This window comes from Carcharodon carcharias, chromosome 9 (assembly GCF_017639515.1).
Source record: "Carcharodon carcharias isolate sCarCar2 chromosome 9, sCarCar2.pri, whole genome shotgun sequence".
Lineage (NCBI taxonomy): Eukaryota > Metazoa > Chordata > Chondrichthyes > Lamniformes > Lamnidae > Carcharodon > Carcharodon carcharias.
Window position 1 is genome coordinate 147,274,467 of NC_054475.1, and position 19,223 is coordinate 147,293,689.

The window sequence follows — 19,223 nt, forward strand, 5'->3', positions numbered from 1 at the left end:
ACTTTTGATCATGGTTAAATTCTCTACTGAGGCATTGAAAAGGTCGGGCCTTTGTAATGTACACGTTTCCATATATGCCTTCTATTTTAATTGCATTAATCCCGCTTTGTAAAGTTTAAATGCTTGAAATATTTCTCTTCCAGATCACTGTATGGTGAATTTCATTAAAGAGAACCTCCTTGGTTCAATAAAGGAATTCAGAAACCGATTCATGAATCCCATTCAAAATGGCCAGTGTGCGGACTCCACTTTGGTGGATGTGCGAGTCATGAAGAAACGAGCCCACATCTTATATGAAATGTTAGCAGGCTGTGTGCAGGTACTTACAGAAGTTACTAAAGTTGTTTTTATTTTATCTTGCCCACCTTTTTACCTTTTGGTTGCAAACACTCTGCCACTGTTTTTATTTTGTGCAATTAAACTAATATTGCTTTGTCACTGCCTTGCCTCGAGTTTTCTGCTGCTATATCACTTATCTACTCTGAATAACCTGAGGATTTTTCAACTAACTTTTTTTGTATCCTCCCTTCATGAACCTCTAATCTAGGACTCCTTCAATCAAGCCCTGATATGCACAACTTTCACTTCTGTCATCATTCTTCTCTTTGGCAATCCTGTGTCCCATAACACTAACTTAAATCAGATTTTTTTTGTGATCTTCGCTAGTCACACATGTCTGCCTTACCCTCTATTTCTGATTCTATTTACTTGGTAAAGATTAATTCCCCTGTGAGATAAGAGTGTCTCTCTCACTTACTATAGCACCCTCTTCCCCCCTCACAAAATGGCTTATTCAAGAACCAGTGGTAGTTTTAAAAACTAAGTCTAAAATGCTTGTAATTTTTGTAAAAAATAATTTTTTTCTTTTTCTTAAATAGCGAAAGGATTATACTGCACTTACAAAATTCTTGCCTCCAAAACACGAGTATGTTCTTGCTGTGAGAATGATGCCAATCCAGTGCAAACTTTATCAGTACTACCTTGATCATTTTACAGGTATGTGATGAGAAGTTTTTTAAAACGAGTATTACAGTCATAACTTTATCAGTCAGATCTGTTGTAATTTTGTCCAGTGATTGTCTTAGAACTATAAGAAATTGCTGGCTGTGCAATGTCTGGTCATTTCCACATGTTACAAACAAACATGTTTCACCATGGGAATCATGTCTATTTCTAAAATGAATGGGCTGAACTGAATAAAAATCTCTAGGACACACAACATGATTCCCTACCTTATGTGTTTTCAGGGTGACAGAGGAATTACATAGTGATGTGTGGTAATTTGGAGTTAGGTCTTCCTGCTGTCTAGACATTGCAGAAAGTATATTGGAATGTGAGTGTAGATCCAAGAACTATTCTGTTTCTGTTGCTGGCTATCAGTTCCATCTTCATGATTCCTTGGTTTGCTGTGAAATATGTCCTTGAACTTTGCCTTCAGTTTATCACAAAATTTTATAGAAAACTTAAAATTGAATTTTTAAAAATAAGTTAGCTTTTAAAAATGTAAATAAATTTGAGAGAATTTTCATGTGCAATACAGTGAGCAGACTGTGCATGGTCACTGCCCAAAGGAGTTGGTGAGACTCAGTTGATTTTCATTGGCTCTCATTATAATTGTGATTGGTGAACTGCCAGTGTGGAACATGCTTCCCATAAGTAACTTGCCGATTTTGGAGCTGAATGGTTCAACTGCTTGTTAAGGACCTGCAGTAGAGCTTAAAAAGAGCATAGGTTTAGTGTTGGCAACAGAAAAAAGTGGCACTGGAGCAAATTAGAATGCGTTCAGAACCTGTAGATTTAGGTGGGAGTTCTGGTAAAGATGATGTTGATCTGTTCTAACGAACAAACTGAGGAATGAGAAAGCATAGAGTAAAATGTGCAGAGACAATAAAACAAGTCTGCAACAGGTGGGGGGAAAAGAGTGATGTCAGATAAGAGAGAAAAAACACAACTTAATTTATGTAGGGCCTTTAACAAAATAAAACTTCTCAAGGTGCTTCACAGGAATATTGTAAAACAAAATGACATCGAGCCATGTGAGATATTGGGTCAGATGACCAAACCTAGATGTAAGAAATGCCTTAAGGGAAGAAAATGAGGTAGAGAGGCAGCGAAATCTAAGGAGGCTATTCCAGAGCTTAGAACTTAATGAAGGCACTGCCACCAGTTGGTGATGTGATTAAAATTAGGATGCTGAAGAGGCTGGAATTGGAGGAAAGCATCTATCTTGAGAGTTTTGGGGCAGGAGGAAGTTGCAACTATAGGGAAGGAGGAGGCCTTGGAGGGATATGAAAACAAGGATGTTTTAAAATCAAAATGTTGCTTGATGGGAACCAGTGTCGGTCAGCGAGCACAAGGGTGATAGGTGAATGGGACTTGGTGTGAGTTAAGGCACTTAAACAATTATACTGAGAAGTTGGACAGAAATACAAATACAAGAGAACAGACACAAGTTAAACAATGTGGCACGAGAATCTTCATTCAAAACAGCACTCTAATAATTGAGGAGTGAAGAGATGGGGTGAAAGGTGATCAATATTACAGTAGAGTACCTTTGCAGAATTTGTATACAATGTATGCATTGTCTGAGATGCTGCAACTTTGCAGTGTTAATATGAAAGTGGTGGGGTGTTACTGAATCACTATTTTTGAACTTACATTTGAGATTCCTGCAAAATGACTCTTATTAAAATACTGCCAAGTTAGTAGATACCTATCAATAATAATTTTATGGTCTGTTTGTGATAAATGTGATAAATTAAAAACTTCATTGATTAGCCAACAGCTTACACGGTGCAATCAGTGAACACTTTGAATTTGTGGCCACAATTGCCTAATCAGCACAACTTGTACAATATTTCATCAGACTCTTTGACAGTAACTACTGAGCAAGATCTGCTTAGTAATCTTTAAGAACTACAATGGAGCATTCAGCTTGTGGCTTTTACTTAAATGATGTTTCATAATTATAAGGTTGAACTTCATTTTCATTCAAGTATGTTGTGATACCATTGTGTCTTTTAATGACATACAGGAGTTGAACTATGGTGAACTTAAACCAGATGTTTGATTTTTGGTATGAAATAAGGTAATGTTGCCTAACTGGCCTGCTTAAGTCTATGGTGTGATTTAGTCAGGCGAGGAGATCCTAGTCAGAGCTTTGAATTTATTGTCATAGTTCCTGTGACTGTGTTTTTGTTCTAAGTTGTTAAATAATTACCTTTAAAGAATATTGTTTATCCTAAACTATTTAATTTTTGGATCGTTAGGCACATGGGTTTAAAAACCTGTTAGTTGTCATGTTGGAATTGCATCTCCCAGTGCCCTCCAGCTCCTAACCTGAAGTTTGCAGCTGTTGAGAGCACTTCATTAGCATGTGTTGCAGGGCATCTGTTACACAATGAATGCATTTTGGGTTCTCACCTCCTTGATGCTTCCATAGAATTTGGTGCCTGCCAGGTGTCCTGGTCATCTCTCTTAAGCTGCCTGTGTTTAAAAGAAAAATATTTCCCTGTTTGTATTCTCCTGGCCTGGACCCGTTCTGGCAGGTTGTCTAGTCTTCTGGAGGCAAGAACTCTCATCTGATGGGTGTGCTTGCCTTCCTCCTTTAGCTAGGCTCTTTAATGGGTGTGAAAGTGGGAACCCCTGGCACAGGCTGGCTGCATCCCCAGCATCTCTAACAAGACAGGCTTTTAAGAACAGCTGAAAATTTGCTTCTTAGAAAGTCAAATGAGATTTTCCTGCAGGCATCAGGACTTAGCACATCTCCCTTTGGAGAGGATGGGAAGTAGGGGTGTGTGTGTGCACTCAAAATACAGATTTCTAGTGAGAAGGGGCCATTTGAAAATTTAGTTGTTTTTTTTTAATTTGGTTAAGTCAAGTTTATTGCCTACAGGATGGAAGCAAATGCCCATTTGGTTTATAAAAAAAAGTTCTCTGCTACATTAGTTGAACTATTAGGGAAAAAAAGTGATCGCATAGATATGGAGCCCAGAGTTGTCCATTTAATCCATCATGTATGTGCCAGTGTTCACTGACAAAGGTGGAAGAGCACAAAAATAGGATTAAATTGAATTCAAGTCCATTTCTCTGCTCTTTCACCTTTTTTTGTTTTATATTCATTATTTTTAATGTCATTCATCAGACATCAAATCATTTTACATCTATTGGTTCAAAAGCCACCTGTGCTAAAGTGTGCCATGTTTGTGTGAAGAGATTTCTCCTTCTCTTCCCCCTTTATTCTTCTAATGCTAATCTTAAATCTTTTGCTAATTTTGAAAACTAACCACCAATACATTTCCCTGCCCCCATGATTTTCTCTTCTAATTTGTGCACAGCAATGTTCCAGAAACAGCAACATGATAATGGCCATATAATCTGTTTTATTGATTTTGGTTGATGGGTAAATATTAGCCAGGACGCTGGGTAGGGGTGGGGTGTGGGTAGGGAACTGAAATTGATGGATTTGGTTTTCTTGTTTAATTGGAGGAAATTGAAACTCTTCCATGACTAAATATTGGGCCAGTCGTCTGACCACACAAGCAGCAGGGTTAAGAAAAGTGTTGGAAAAACAGAGCTGGGTATCATCCAGATGCAGGTGGAAGCTGATTCTGTCTGAATGATGTTAACAAAGGGTGGCATGTAAATGAAGGGGAGGGGACCAAGGATAGTGCTTTGGACTCCTGGAAGCAACTGAGGCATGGGATGAAAGGCCATTGCTGGGGATGCACTTACCATGATCTGATAGATATGAAACTAGTATTGATGCAGGTTTTGGATGCTAATCCAGAAAGTATATGGATTTCATCTCAAAATAATTGCCAATTAAAACACATCTGCATTTACTTTTGCATTTTTCTGTACATATGCTTTTACTCTATTTGCAATCAACAAAAATCAAAACCTTGCATTTATATAGTTCCTTTCACAATCTCTGTCCTAAAGCTCTTGACAGCCAATGAAGTAGCTTTGAAGTGTAATCACTGTTGTATGAAATGCCACAACCAATTTGTATGCAGCAAGGTCCCAAAAACAGCGCTGTGATATGACCAGAATATTTGTTTTTTAAAAAATTGACGTTGACTGAGATATACATGTTGACCAGGGCAATCAAAAGAAGTCTGCAGCTGCTGTTTGAAATAGTGCATTTGGGACTTTTTACTTCAACCTGAGAGGGCAGTTCCTTGATTCAACATCTTGTCAGAAAGATAGTACTTCCAACATAGCAGCATTCCCTTAGTATTGCACAGAAGTGCCAACCTATGACTTATGCTCAAGTCTCTGGAGTAATAATAGATCCTCTAGCTTCCAATTCATAAATATGTGGTACAAAAATGCTACAATTAACACAGAATATTATTTTTCTCATAAAATGGTCGTCTGTTTTTTAATAAGTCGTATCGTAAGAGAATATATGGCACTTAATGTAAGGTGAATCTTTTTAGCCAAACTGTCAATTTGCAGGTTAGTGTGTGCATGTTATATAAAGATTTTGTCTGGCTGTTACTGGGATGTCATTTGTGTTACAGCTCAAATAATTTCCATGTATAGACCAGATTTCTTGCCTTTTCAAAGCAAGGTATAATCTGTAAATCTCAAAGTCACAACTTTTACTTTCAGGTGTGGGTACTAGTAATGAAGGTGGAAGGGGGAAAACAGGAACAAGACTCTTTCAAGATTTTCAGATGCTGAGTAGGATATGGACCCACCCTTGGTGCCTACAGTTGGACTACATCAGTAAAGAAAACAAGGTACACCAAATGAATATAGTGAATTTTGCCCATATTCAAGATTTTTATTAAAAAAACAATGTTTTAATGTATCTTTAGTGTTTGTTTCAGAAAAAAGCTATAAGGCAATTGGAGTTCATATGTTTTAATTAAACCAATCTTGAATTCTTCTGACATGCAAGTGATTGGGGTGAATCTTGCTGCAACATTGTAACAGACACACAAACTGTTAAAATATAAGGTGTAAAACCCAAAGTACTCCTGGGAAAAAAAACTGCAGAATTTGAATATCTACCATCATTAGCAGTTAGGTTTGGAAACAGTAGCATCTAGGAAACCATGTGGCAAAATGATTAGAATATGCTGGCTTGAAAGTGTCCATTAGTTTGCTTTTTTGGGGGGGGGGGGGGGGGGCGGGTGCAGTTTGCCTGAAATCATCCAGACCAGACAAAAAGATTGTGGAATTTCACAAATCGCATTTCCACACTCTTCAACACTAGTTTAAAAAACATTGCATTGGAAGCTAGATCCATTTACCAAATTTGCCACACTCCCAGATTGAATGAATGTGAATTTTTGCTCTAAATGTCCATTTGCAGACCTTCAAGGAGGCTCTTAAAACGCTTCTTTGTGGCGCATTGAGATGAATAGGTACTTTTTTTAGGAGCTTCTAATATAGTTACTGAAACTGAATACACCAATGGAACTACTATATAATTCCACTCCATCCCACACTACTGTGAATGTTGCATGCCTGAAGTGATACACTGAATGGATGTTTGCTATCCTATAAGTCTTTGTTTGATCCTTAAACAAAAACACAAATTGCTGGAAAAACTCAGCAGATCTGACAGCATCTGTGGAGAGGAAGGCAGAGTTAATGTTTCGAGTCCATATGATTCTTCATCTGAACTAAAGAGAAATAGAAATGTGGTGAAATATAAGCTGTTTAAGTGGGGTGGGACAGGTGGAGCTGGATAGAGGGCCAGTGATAGGTGGAGGCAAAAGAGAGATAGTCAAAGATGTCATAAACAAAAGGTCAAAGGGGTGTTTATGGTGGTGATATTAGCTAAAGGATGTGCTAATGGTGACATTAAGGGTAGAAAGCAGGATAAGCAAGTGGCAGATGGCCCTAGTGGAGGTGGGATGGGGGCAAGGGATCGAAATAGTCTAAAAGGTGGAGATAAAACAATGGATGGAAATAAATTTAAAAATAATAGAAATAGGAGGGAAAAGTATATATATAAATAAATAAAAATAATATATTGATTATTATAAAACAGGGGAGTGAGGATCGAGGAGAGAGTTCAATATCTGAACTCAATGTTAAGCCTGGAAGGCTGGAGAGTGCCTAATCGGAAGATGAGGTACTGTTCCTCCAGTTTGCGTTGAGCTTCACTGGAACATTGCAGCAGGCCAAGGACAGACATGTGGGCATGAGAGCAAGGTGGTGTTAAAATGGCAAGCGACAGAAAGGTCTGGGTCATGCTTGCGGACAGACCGAAGGTGTTCCGCAAAGCATAATCCTTTCCTGGTTGGCTATTCTGTGCCCTTCAAGTAGAGGCTACTGATTTGTGATCAGAAGTGAGAACCTTAAAGCCAAGATGCATAAAGCCAAGACTTGTTTTTAACAAAACCATTCATGGGAGTTTTAAAAAAAATCTGAGCTTTCATGTAGCTTTCTGTTTCTCCATCTTGCCTCCCCATATCATTAAAATTTAATTCCACCTTTAACTCATGGTTATTAATGGAGACTTTGATGTATTCAGAAGTATTAAATCAAATGAAACATAAATATAAATTACTGCAGATACTGGAAATCTGAACTAAAAACAAAATGCTGGAAATAGGTCAGGCAGCATCTGTGGAGGGAAGCAGTTAATCTTTCAGGTCATTGAACTTTGTTCTGATTAATGGTCATTGACCTGAAACATTAACTCTTCTTCTTTCCACAGATGCTGCCTGAACTGTTGAGTACTTCCAGCATTTTCTGGTTTGTATTTATGAAACATCTATGTAACTTACTGTCACGAAGGCGAACGTTTGATGAATGAAGTACCAAGTTTTGCTCTACAGATGGAGAAAACTGTCAGTGAATCCACTAAGCTAATTTACGGGCCTAAAATGGTTATATATAATAACAAAGAATAGGCCATACATTAAATGTTTGAGATTACCAGCTGTCAGGAGGAAGATGCCCTTGGAGGGAATACTTTCAAACTAAAGTATAATTAACTTTTGTGTTTTTTTTTTCTCCTGCCTGCTGGGAGACAACTTCTGTTTAATAACACTCGCTGTTCATTGAGACCTTCAATTTAAAAATTTAACTAGGCCCTTGGTGCAGAGCAGTTCATTACTAGGAAAACTATTGCTTTTGACCAATCTAGAGGTGTCTAACACACAAAACAGTTTTGCACTAAGGGCACTTGTTGATTTTTTTTTTCCCCACTCCCTGCTGTTGGTGTTATCTGTCAAGGACCATTCAAAAGGCATGAATTGCACCATCTAGTTCAAATCTGTTGCTGTGCAAAATGTTTGTAAATGTGAAGTAACTTCACACTTTACCAAACCTCATTAATTTGAAACTGGATGTCAAGTAGGGCAAAACATTTGACAATGTTCTTGGCCTTTGCCTTGAATATTCAGTAGACAGGATCCTCTTGAAATATTTTAGTATGGCAAGCAATATGATGGCTGCTATTTAGAATTGCTGCCCTCCAGATATGGTTTCTTTGAAATAGCAAACTTCCTACCAGCTGCAACTTGTCCAATTAGCTGTTGGGTGCTTTGTCAATTTCTGCATTATACTGTACCTTTGCAGTTTTTGGACTATATTTTTTTCTTCAGAAAATTTTAATGCAAATGATTCCTACTTTTTAAATAACATAATGAAACTCTTGGCTACCCTGCAACTTCTGAATGAAAAGAGCTGAAGGTATGCATGTTCTATTGGAATTGTCATGGGAAAGCCATGTGATGAATTATAGTCCACTGTTCATTTGATTTTGATTTTTGTAGCAATAGCTTAATTAAAAAATGACACACCTAAAAGTGATTAATTTCTCTCCATTTATTCAGGGATACTTTGATGAGGACAGTATGGATGAATTCATTGCATCAGATTCAGATGAAACTTCGATGAGTCTTTCCTCTGAAGATGAGAAAAGGTTTTTTCTTTTTGCATATGTTAACTTAAAGGAATGATTTACAATGAATTGTATGTGTGTAAGCTAGCCTGTTGTACACAATGTATGTAAACTCACTTAATGCCTTCCTCACAGTCATGTTGCACTGGAATGTTCCCGTTTCTCCTTCCCTATCTACTTTCACACATCTAACATACAATCCCTGTTACAGAACAATTAACAAAGCAGGGGATATATGTGGCTGAAGCACCAAGAATAGCATGTGTTTTCATACAGTAGCTGACTGAAGATTTGGCATCCCATTCCTTGTCCTTGATTTTCTATAGAATCTTGAAATATTTTTGTCAGAGATGATTCATTTATGAATTACGAGGCAATCAATAATATTTTTAAAAAGCAATCAACTTGATTTCAAAGGTGGAAGGAAATCACATGGGACAGCGAAAACTATTTTAGGTGCAGTAAGTCATAACTAAATTTAATTATGAACTTCATTTATTTTCAAGTTATTCTTATAGCAGTTTTTTTGCAAAATACAGAATGATGAACACTTGAGTACTTAATAATTTATGTATTGTGAAATGCCTTTTCTTGTCAAAAGGTCTGCAGCGTGTAAAGTTTTAATTAAATCTTGAAGCCACTAATTTCAAATTATTTCTATGGAGCTGGCCAGGAGGAGGAGAAAAAGATCAAAGCCATGTGGTTTCCACAACCCACAAGTCCTTCATCAATTACATAGACCAACTGGGCTGTAAATTCTGAATGCTGATGTTCCATCCAAGCTCCTCCCACCTTAGTTCATCTAACCTTAGCTGCATATCCTTCATTTTTCAGTCATGCTCTTATCTAGCTTCCCCTTTAGTGGCAGCTATGCTATTTACCTCGATTAGATATTCTGGTAGCCAGTTCCACATTCTAACCACTCTTGGTAAAGAGGTTTCTCCTGAGTTCTTTATGAATTTATTAGTAAATATATATTTTACTCATGGTCTTTAGCTTTGGACTACCCACAAGTGGAAACATCTTCTGTAAGTTTACCTTATCCAACCCCTTCATAGTTTTAAACAACTCTATCAGGTCATCTCTCTGCCCCTCTTTTTAAGGGAAAAGAGCCACAGCCAGTTCAATCTTTCCTGATAATTCTAATCTTTGTTCTGGCTTCCCCTTGTGAATCTTTTTTGCATCTTCTCCATATCATATCATTTTTGTATTATGCAGACCAGAAATGTACATTGTGTACACTGCATAGTAGGGTGTGGTTTAACCAAGGTACTATACAACTTCATCGTAAACTTTCCTACTTTTCAATTCAAAATGAAATCCAGAAATTCTCTTTCTTTATTATGGTCTTGTTAATTTGAGTGGCTTTTTATTGATTTGAAGATGGACCTCTAGATCCCATTGCTGCTCCTACACCATTCTAGACAAACTTTCCTCCTACAAAAAGTACCATCTCTCTCAATTAGGACAGTGGACCTACTAAAGTTGACTATTGGCCCCATATTTGTCAAACTGTCAGATTTTTAAGGAGGTACAAAAATCAGGAAAAATAGCCTTTTTGAGGGTTAGACTGTGGGAAACAAGTAATCCTTCATTGTAGCAATTGATTCTAGCACATTTCTTTCCTCTTCATTGTAAAGATAGTTAATTCCATACAGTGGAATTTACATAACAGAAATAGGAGCAGGAGTAGGCCATTCAACAACTTGAGCCCAATCTGCCATTCAGTGATGGATGGTCATCTTCTTCAAAACCATTTTCTTGCATTATCCCCTTACCCCTTGATGTTTTTAATCTGTAGAAATCTGTCGATCTTGGTCTTGAACATACTTACTGACTGAGCCTCCACAGCCCTCTAGGGCAGAGAATTCCAAAGATTCACAAGCCTCTGAGTAAAGAAAATCCTCTTCATCTCAGTCCTAAAATGATCTGCCTCTTAACCCAAGGGAAGTTGATGGCATAGTGGTATTGTCACTGGACTAGTAATCCAAAGACCCAGGGTTCGAACCCTGCCATAGCAGATGGTGGAATTTGAATTCAATAATTCGTTTAAAATTAAAATTGTAAAAACCCATCCGCTGTCCTTACCTGGTCTGGCCTACATGTGACTCCAAAGCAATGTGTTTGACTCTTAACTGCCCTCTGACCAAGGGCAATTAGAGATGGGCAATAAATGTTGGCCTAGCCAGCAATGCCCGCATCCCATGAATGAATTTTTAAAAAATCTGAAACCACCCCCCTCTCCCCCCCAACCCCCCCACCCAGCCAGGGGAATCATCCTTACTGCATCTACCCAGTTGAACCCTGTAAGAATTTTTCATGGATGAATGTGATCACCTCTCATTCTTCTGAACACCAGAGAATAAAGGCCCAGTCTATTTAATCTTTAATCATGGGGCAATCCTCCATCCCAGAAATTGGTTTGGTGAAACTTAGTAGCATTCCCCTGCCAGGAAGATATAATAATGTAAATAATGTTATTGGAATTTATTGTAAAATAGAGTAATAGTTGTGGGTGGGGGTCATGGGTGGGTGTGTGTGTGTGGGTTGTGGTTCGATAAAAGGCAGCAGGTCTGAAGGCTTTGATGTAAACATGGAGGAAGTTTAGAATGTAAGGTAAAAAGACATCTGCATTTTTAAAGAAACCGGACTAGATGGTTTTAAAAGGGGATGTGAAATTTGTCACCTAGCCAGGTGAAGTTTAGAAATAATGTTTATTTTTCCCAACGATTACTGGTAAAATTTAGTGCTATGAGAGGTTTTTATTATCAGGAAGATAAAGTCCATAGTGAAACAATGGGGATTTGAATTCAAAGGGGAAAATATGGAGCTGTGTGTAAGGGTAGGCATTTTGAGATCATACAAGTGTGAAAAACCTTCAGCATCTGTGCCTCAAGCTACTGCCTTCAAAGGACTGAAGTTAAGAAAACTCACTTTGAATTTGACTTGTTCAGGATATCATGTTTCTTTGCCTGGGTCTTTTAAAATCTGTGTCTTACTGTTGCCTTAACAAAAGTGTAACTGAGTTAGATTGATTAGGAGATTTAAAAGTTATAGTAATTTGTAGATCTATGTATGTTTTTAAAATCATTTCTCATTAAATGTTTAACCTAGTTTTGTAAAAACCTATAAGATTTGGGGCTCTATTACTACTGAATTCAAGGCACACATCTTGAAATTTATAGACACTGCAAAACAAGTTGTGGCAGTTGTTTCAAGTTTCCCTTTTGAATTTGGACAACTCTGCATTTACCATCGGCTGTACCATAATATCCCCCTATGGCAAGAATATCTTTCCTTGGGTAAGGAGACCAAAACTGCTCTCTCTACTCCAAGTGTGGTCTCACCAAGGCTCTATGCAATTGCAGTGAGACCTCTTTACTCCATACTCAAATCCTCTTGTAATAAAGGCCAGCACACCATTTGCCTTCATAATTGCTTCCTGTACCTGTATGTTAGCTTTCAGTGACATATCTTTACATATTAGGAACTGATGTGGGAACTAATTTAATTATGGAATGGAATATAATTATAATAATTCAGTGACTCCCTGTACTTGGTGAGAAACCAGGGGAGAGGGTGCAGTACGTCTGTGGCTTAACTCAGGATGTTGCAAATCAAGATCAAGAAATTTGAGTCCATTAACGTAACTGTAAAGTTGGGCATGCAAACTCTCGGCCAACAAATTTAGGAAAAGAAACCACCCCTAGAGGGCAGTCAGAGCACTATCTATCTATACTGAAATATGAAAAATGGTCATACAGGCAATTTGCAGGAGGATTGATGGTGCCTATAGAATTGTCACCCAAGTGCAAGTTGCGGCCTTCAGATGGTATGAGGGGAAAGTTGAAGTGGGGTGGGGTGGCCACTGTGTATTTTGTAATTCATATGTTCATATGGATATCTTGATGGACAAGGGTGTCGACGGATATAGTGGGTAGTTAGGAAAGTAGAAGCCACAATCAGATCAGCTTTGAGGGGCCAAATGACCTATTCCTGCTCTCATTTTGTATGTTTGTATTTAAAGTCTTATTTATCCTCATTTTGATTTTGTAGACTGCTGGACAGTCCATTTAGAAAATAATTTCCATTCTTGTATTGCTGTTGGTGAGTTAAATAATATGCTGCTTTATATGAAGAGGTATTATCAGCAGATTGTAACTTAGTGTCACAAGTAGTAATTATAACACTTACAAAAATTGCATGCTAAACTCAAATTTAGGAAAAAGAAAAAAAAGGGTGGAAAGAAAGATGAAAGCAGCTCGAAGGAGAGTGGCAGTGACAATGATGTTGAAGTGATCAAAGTCTGGAATTCAAGGTCGCGTGGTGGAGGAGAAGCAAGTACAGAAGACAAACCTGCAGACCCCATTGTTGCAAAAGCAGATGATGGTAGGAATTTGGTTTTTCATTAGGCTAGTATATTTTCATAATTTTGAATTATATTTTTGCACAATTTACATGAATATTGTGCTGTGTACATTTTACGATGAAAATTGATTTTAATGCACAACAATTTAGTACACTTATGTAAATAGCTTGATATGATTCATCTTCAATCTCCATGGAGCTAACAAATATTGTCATTTACTATTCAGTGTTTCTACTGAAATACTTGGAAGTAGCAGAGGATGGGCATTCCCCATAGTCGTAAAGTAATAACCTGTTTACTAACCAATAACACATTAAGTGTTATAGTTATGGATAGAATGTTTTTCTTTAGTTGTTTTTGAGAAAGGCATCAATTAAGGGTGACTTATATTTTAATTCCACTGCACTTTTTCTGCAGCGCTGAATTCTTTTGTAGCCCGTGTCAACTTTGCAAGGCTTCCAATTGATGTTGGTTAAAGTTGCCTCCTGTGACTAGGTGCATTTAGTAGGGAAACTGTTAAATTGGCCATTAACAATTCAGAATAGTGGTGGGGTGTGCTGTAGAATTTTGAAATTTAACTATTAAACTTAATATTAATTACCTTGTAGGTATCGATTTGTCTAGGGATTTTCATGTGGAGAAAATAGATTCTATTTCCCCCATCAAATTGTTTGTCAATTCTATCCATTTAAATCATGTACTGCATTTCATGACTGACCTGTACTCTCTACATCTGTTCAGTGCCTGATGTCTGATTTTTTTTCTTCTCATTTATTGCCAGCAGTGAAGCCATCCGCTGGTTCCAACCCGGGTAGCCCTGCTGCCGATTGGTACAAAGAGTTCATCACAGATGCTGATGCAGAAGTATTGCAGCATTCTGGGAAAATGTCCCTTTTGTTTGAAATTTTGTATATGTCTGAAGCAATTGGAGAAAAAGTGTGAGTTAACAGTTCTCCATTGAAAACACCTAGCATTTCTTTTCTTGCTTTATGGCGAGGTTTTTCTTTAGTTGTTTTTGAGAAAGGCATCAATTAAGGGTGACTTATATTTTAATTCCACTGCACTTTTTCTGCAGCGCTGAATTCTTTTGTAGCCCGTGTCAACTTTGCAAGGCTTCCAATTGATGTTGGTTAAAGTTGCCTCCTGTGACTAGGTGCATTTAGTAGGGAAACTGTTAAATTGGCCATTAACAATTCAGAATAGTGGTGGGGTGTGCTGTAGAATTTTGAAATTTAACTATTAAACTTAATATTAATTACCTTGTAGGTATCGATTTGTCTAGGGATTTTCATGTGGAGAAAATAGATTCTATTCCCCCATCAAATTGTTTGTCAATCTAAGGATTTAACTGTACATGGCAAAAAGATTGAAAAGAGCATCAAAATTGCTAAATTACAACCAATTTTTTGTCTCGCCTTTCATCCATCTTTATTATGAATGTTTTCTGCACTATGAACCGTCTTTCTCACTAATTTCTATTCTCCACTACCCTCGCTGCCTGTTCCATAGCGAGGCCAATCCACTTTCTGATATTGTTCATCTATGCCATCTTGAGTCTGTCTTGTGCATATTTTCCACATGTTTTGCCTTTCATTACTACTTTTTACTAACATTGTCCACATTGCATGGCCAAAATATGTGAGTTTCCTTTATATCACTACCTCAAACAAGTTCCTCTTAATGCCAGCTTTCTCTCGCTCCTACTCGTTTGTTCACTTGGCCTTATAGATAAAATCCGTCCGAGTCCTTTAATTTTAAATGCTGCTATTTGACCCTCATCACTCTTTTTGCCAATCTAGCTCTCTCAGCCGTACATTGTCATCAGCCACAATATATGGAAATTTGAGATATATGTGTACCTATTGAAATTCAAACTTGTGACTGAATTTTCCATATCCAATTGGATTACTGTGAGACAGTAAAAGAGGGTGCATTGGAGTGTAAATTAATAGTATAATTGTTAACATGTGGTAGTATTTAATGCAGATTAGAGTCGTTAAGAATAAGAGAATCTAAAATGTTCAATCAAAGCAACAGCACTAAACTTTACAGACCCTGTTACTTCTTTTGGTCAGTCATTCTTCAAGACATTCAAGTCTGGACACATGCATGCATCTACCATTCTATTCAGTGTCTCACAGCTGACCATTTTATTTCAACACTGATATATTTGTTATACATATTGGTTTGATGTGAGCCCAACGTTTTAACTTTTTCAATCCATTGCAAGTTTTAAGATATACAACAGTTTGCTATCTTAGAAGAACACAATATTTTCTATATATTTTGTAAATGGAGAATACATTTAAAAATGTAGGACCATGGAGTATTTCTTAAGGGACAGGTCCACCCTGACAGTTCAATTGTCTTAGCTGCCTTGAAGCAGTTAAAAAGTAATTGTTGACTGCTCCTTCTGGGCTAATAAGTGTTGAGTTAACTGGCAATTTTAGCCCCTCATCTCCCAAGATAGATTATTTTGGGGTGATATGGCACTGTATCTAGTGAGCTGGCCTGGAACTTGTCAGAGCATGTTCCCAGGCAGCAGCAGAAGTGCTCAAGTGACGGGCTGTCCTGGGGCTCAAATCCCCAACCAACAGATTGAAAGGCATGCAGTTTGCAGTCTTGTGAATAAAGTCAAGAATTATTTCGTCTGGCATTTGGTGTTGAAAATTATATTGCATTTCCCTGTGGATTTATTGAGTGCATATTTATAGATTGAGTTCTATGTAAAACTGCAGCTGTTCTACATATTACTTGCCCAATGTCTTAAGAAATGTTTAAATTGAAGTCCAAGTAACCTCCATTTAAATTATTTTTAAAAACAGGCATGACAAATAAGGTAATGGTGGCAGTAAAAATTACACGCTGTTGCTTGATTAGACTTTCTCTTTGCCCCAGATACCAATCCAAATATTGAAATTTGTTCAGTCGATTCTGTAAAGCAAAATAAGTGCCAGAAAAGCATTTATGCCAACAAATTTCTGTCTTTAGCATTACTCAAATACCAATAATTCTATAACAATCCATTCTTATTCTCATTCTTCCAGTCTACCCACCCCCCACCACCACCAACGGCAACCAATTGTAGTAATGGAACATGATAGAAGCTCTTAAAAGGAATCAAAAAATTGCATGTAATTTTGAGTAGCATTGACATTTTTTTTTCTTGGACGCAATATTTATATGTATCCTATTTCAGACTTGTTTTCAGCCAGTCCCTCATATCATTGGATTTAATAGAAGATTTTCTGGAGATGGCAAACAGAGAAAAGTCAGAAAACAAATCTGAAATTTATAAAGGTAAATCTCAATTCATTATTTTCTTGATTTACAGTTCAGATGCCATACATTTAATCCTGTGGGCTGACCTGCTTTTTGTCTTCAGAATTATAGAAGGTATATAAAACTTAGCCCTGAAGGTGTTGGTTTAAATTGATAGCAAAGAAACAAGATTAGTAGTACATGCATGAGACTGATATTGAGCATGTACTTCTTGGGAATTTTTAGGGTCCATTGTGTTGAAATTAAACTTTCATGTATCGTTACTCCAATATTTTATTTGACACCCATTTTTGTTTGTTTTTTTATACTTTTCCTTGCTTGCTGTATTGTCTGCATGTGATTAAGCACTCTCTTTTAACATAACTTAATGCTTTATTGGTTTAACTTGAGAGTTTTCATCAAGTGAGATAAAGGAGTGCAAAATGTCAAATGTATCTTCAGTTGAGTCTGGTAACTTGTAACCTATAAAACAGTTTGTAGGGCTTCAGTGAACCTTGATTGTTAATGCCTTTTGGGCACGCGCTGTTTGCACAAGCCATGTCCCTCCCAACCTAGGAGCATAGGAATATTAGTAGGCAATTCAGCCCCTCGAGCCTGTTGCGCCATTCAGTGAGATCATGGCTGCTCTGTGATTTAACTCCACACACCCTGCTTTTGTCCCATATACCTCGATATCTTTGGTTAACAAAAATCCATTAATCTCAGATTTAAAAGTAACAATTAACTTTGTCAAAAATAGAGGGAGAAATTGGAGTATGAGAGAAAGCTAGCTAGGAGTATAAAAGTAGATAGTAAGTGTACAAATATTTAAAAAGTGAGGGTAACTAAAGTGAGAACTGGTCCTCTAGACAGAGAATTAATAATAGGAAATGAGGAAATAGCATAAGCGGTGAACAGATATTTTTGTCTGTCTTCATTGTCAAAGACACAGATAACACCCCAGAAATACCTGTAAATCAAGAGGTGGAAGGGAGGAGGAACTAAAACAATTACAATCATTAAGGAAAGTGTGCTGAGAAAATTATTGGAACTAAAGGCTACCATGTCCCCATGACCTGATGACCTTCATCCTAGGGTTTTAAAATAAGTGGCTGCTGAAATAGTGGATGTATTGGTTGTAATTTTCAAAAATCCTCTAGATTCTGGAAAGGTCCTATCAGTCTGGAAAATAGCAAAAAAGGAGGGTTACAGAAAGTGGGAAACTACAGGCCAGTTAGCCTAACATCTGGCATAGGGAAAGTGATGGAACCTGTTATAAAGGAGGTTATAGCAAGGCACTTAGAAAAAGGAAAAATCATGTTTGACTAATTTGAGTCATTTTGAGGCAGTGACGAGCAAGCTGGATAAAGGGAACCTGTAAATGTGCTGTACTTGGATTTCCAAAAAGTATTTGACAAGGTGTCAGATAAAAAGATTACTGTATATTAACTTTTGGTGTAGGATGCAACATAGTTGCATGGGTAGAGGATTGGTTAGCTAACAAGAAGCAGAGAACATACGAATTAGGAGCAGGAATAGGCCACTCGGCCCCTCAAGCCTACTCTGCCATTTAGCAGATCATGGCTGATCTAATTTTAACCTCAACTTCACATTCCTGCCTACCCTTGATAACCTTTCACTCCTTTACTTATCAAGAATCTAACTGCCTCTGCTTTAAAGATATTGAAAGACTTTGCCTCAACCACATTTTGAGGAAGTGAGTTCCAAAGCCCCTCAAACCTCTGAGAAAATTTTTTTCTTCATTGCTGTATTAAATGGGCAACCATTTATTTTTAAACATTGAACCCTAGTTCTAGATTCTCCCACAAGAGGAAACATCCTTTTCACTTCCACCCTCAGGAACTTGTATTTCAATCAAGTCACCTCTTACTGTTCTAAGCTCCAGTGGATCGTAGCCTAGCCTTGCAGCCTTTCTTCATAAGACAACCTGCCCATTCCAGGTATTAATCTAGTAATTAACCTAGTAAACCTTCTCAGCTGCGTCCAACACACATATCTTGCCTTAAATAAGGAGACCAGTACTGTGTACACTATAGATGTGGCCACACCAATTCTCTTTATAACAGAAGCATAACCTCCCTACTCTTGTATTCAATTCCCCTTGTTAGCTTTGCTAATTACTTGCTGCATCTGCATACCAACCTTTTACAATCCACGCACTAGGATACCCAGATCCACCTCTATCTCAGAGCTCTGCAGTCTCTCGTCATTTAGATAATATGCTTCTTTATTCACCCTACCAAATGGATAATCTCACATTTCCCATATTATACTCCATTTGACAAACCTTTGCCCACTCACCTAACCTACCTACACTCTTATGTAGCCTCCTTACGTCCTTTTCACAATTTGCTTCCCACCTGTCAGTGTCATCAGCAAACTTAGCAACCATACCATTGGTCTCTTCATCCAGATCGTTTATATAAATTGTAAAAAGTTAGAAGCCCCAGCACTGATCCCTGTGGCACACCACTCATCACATCCTGCCAACCAGAAAATGACTCATTTATGCGTACTGTTCCCTGTTAGCTAGCCAATCTTCTATCCATGCCAATATGTTGCACCCTACACCATGAGCTTTTATTTTCTGCAATGACCTTTGATGTGGCACTTTATCAAATGCCTTTTGAAAATTTAAGTACAGTACACCTACTAGTTTCCTTTGATCCACAGCCCATTATTTTAAAGAACTTCAAT

General features: G+C 37.6%; 1 protein-coding gene across 11 annotated transcripts in view; it reads left to right on the plus strand.

The window, feature by feature from the left end:
• Positions 1-19,223, plus strand: part of atrx (ATRX chromatin remodeler) — a 179,830-nt gene that overhangs the window by 102,145 nt on the left and 58,462 nt on the right. For 9 of the 11 annotated variants that reach the window (XM_041195423.1, XM_041195422.1, XM_041195421.1 and 6 more), the window contains 7 exons: positions 144-319; positions 879-996; positions 5,620-5,750; positions 8,808-8,896; positions 13,098-13,264; positions 14,026-14,182; positions 16,444-16,544. In XM_041195423.1, coding sequence (XP_041051357.1) covers positions 144-319; positions 879-996; positions 5,620-5,750; positions 8,808-8,896; positions 13,098-13,264; positions 14,026-14,182; positions 16,444-16,544 — 939 coding nt within the window. The remainder of the gene's footprint in view (positions 1-143; positions 320-878; positions 997-5,619; positions 5,751-8,807; positions 8,897-13,097; positions 13,265-14,025; positions 14,183-16,443; positions 16,545-19,223) is intronic. The other 2 variants (XM_041195416.1, XM_041195426.1) reach the window with 1 other exon arrangement.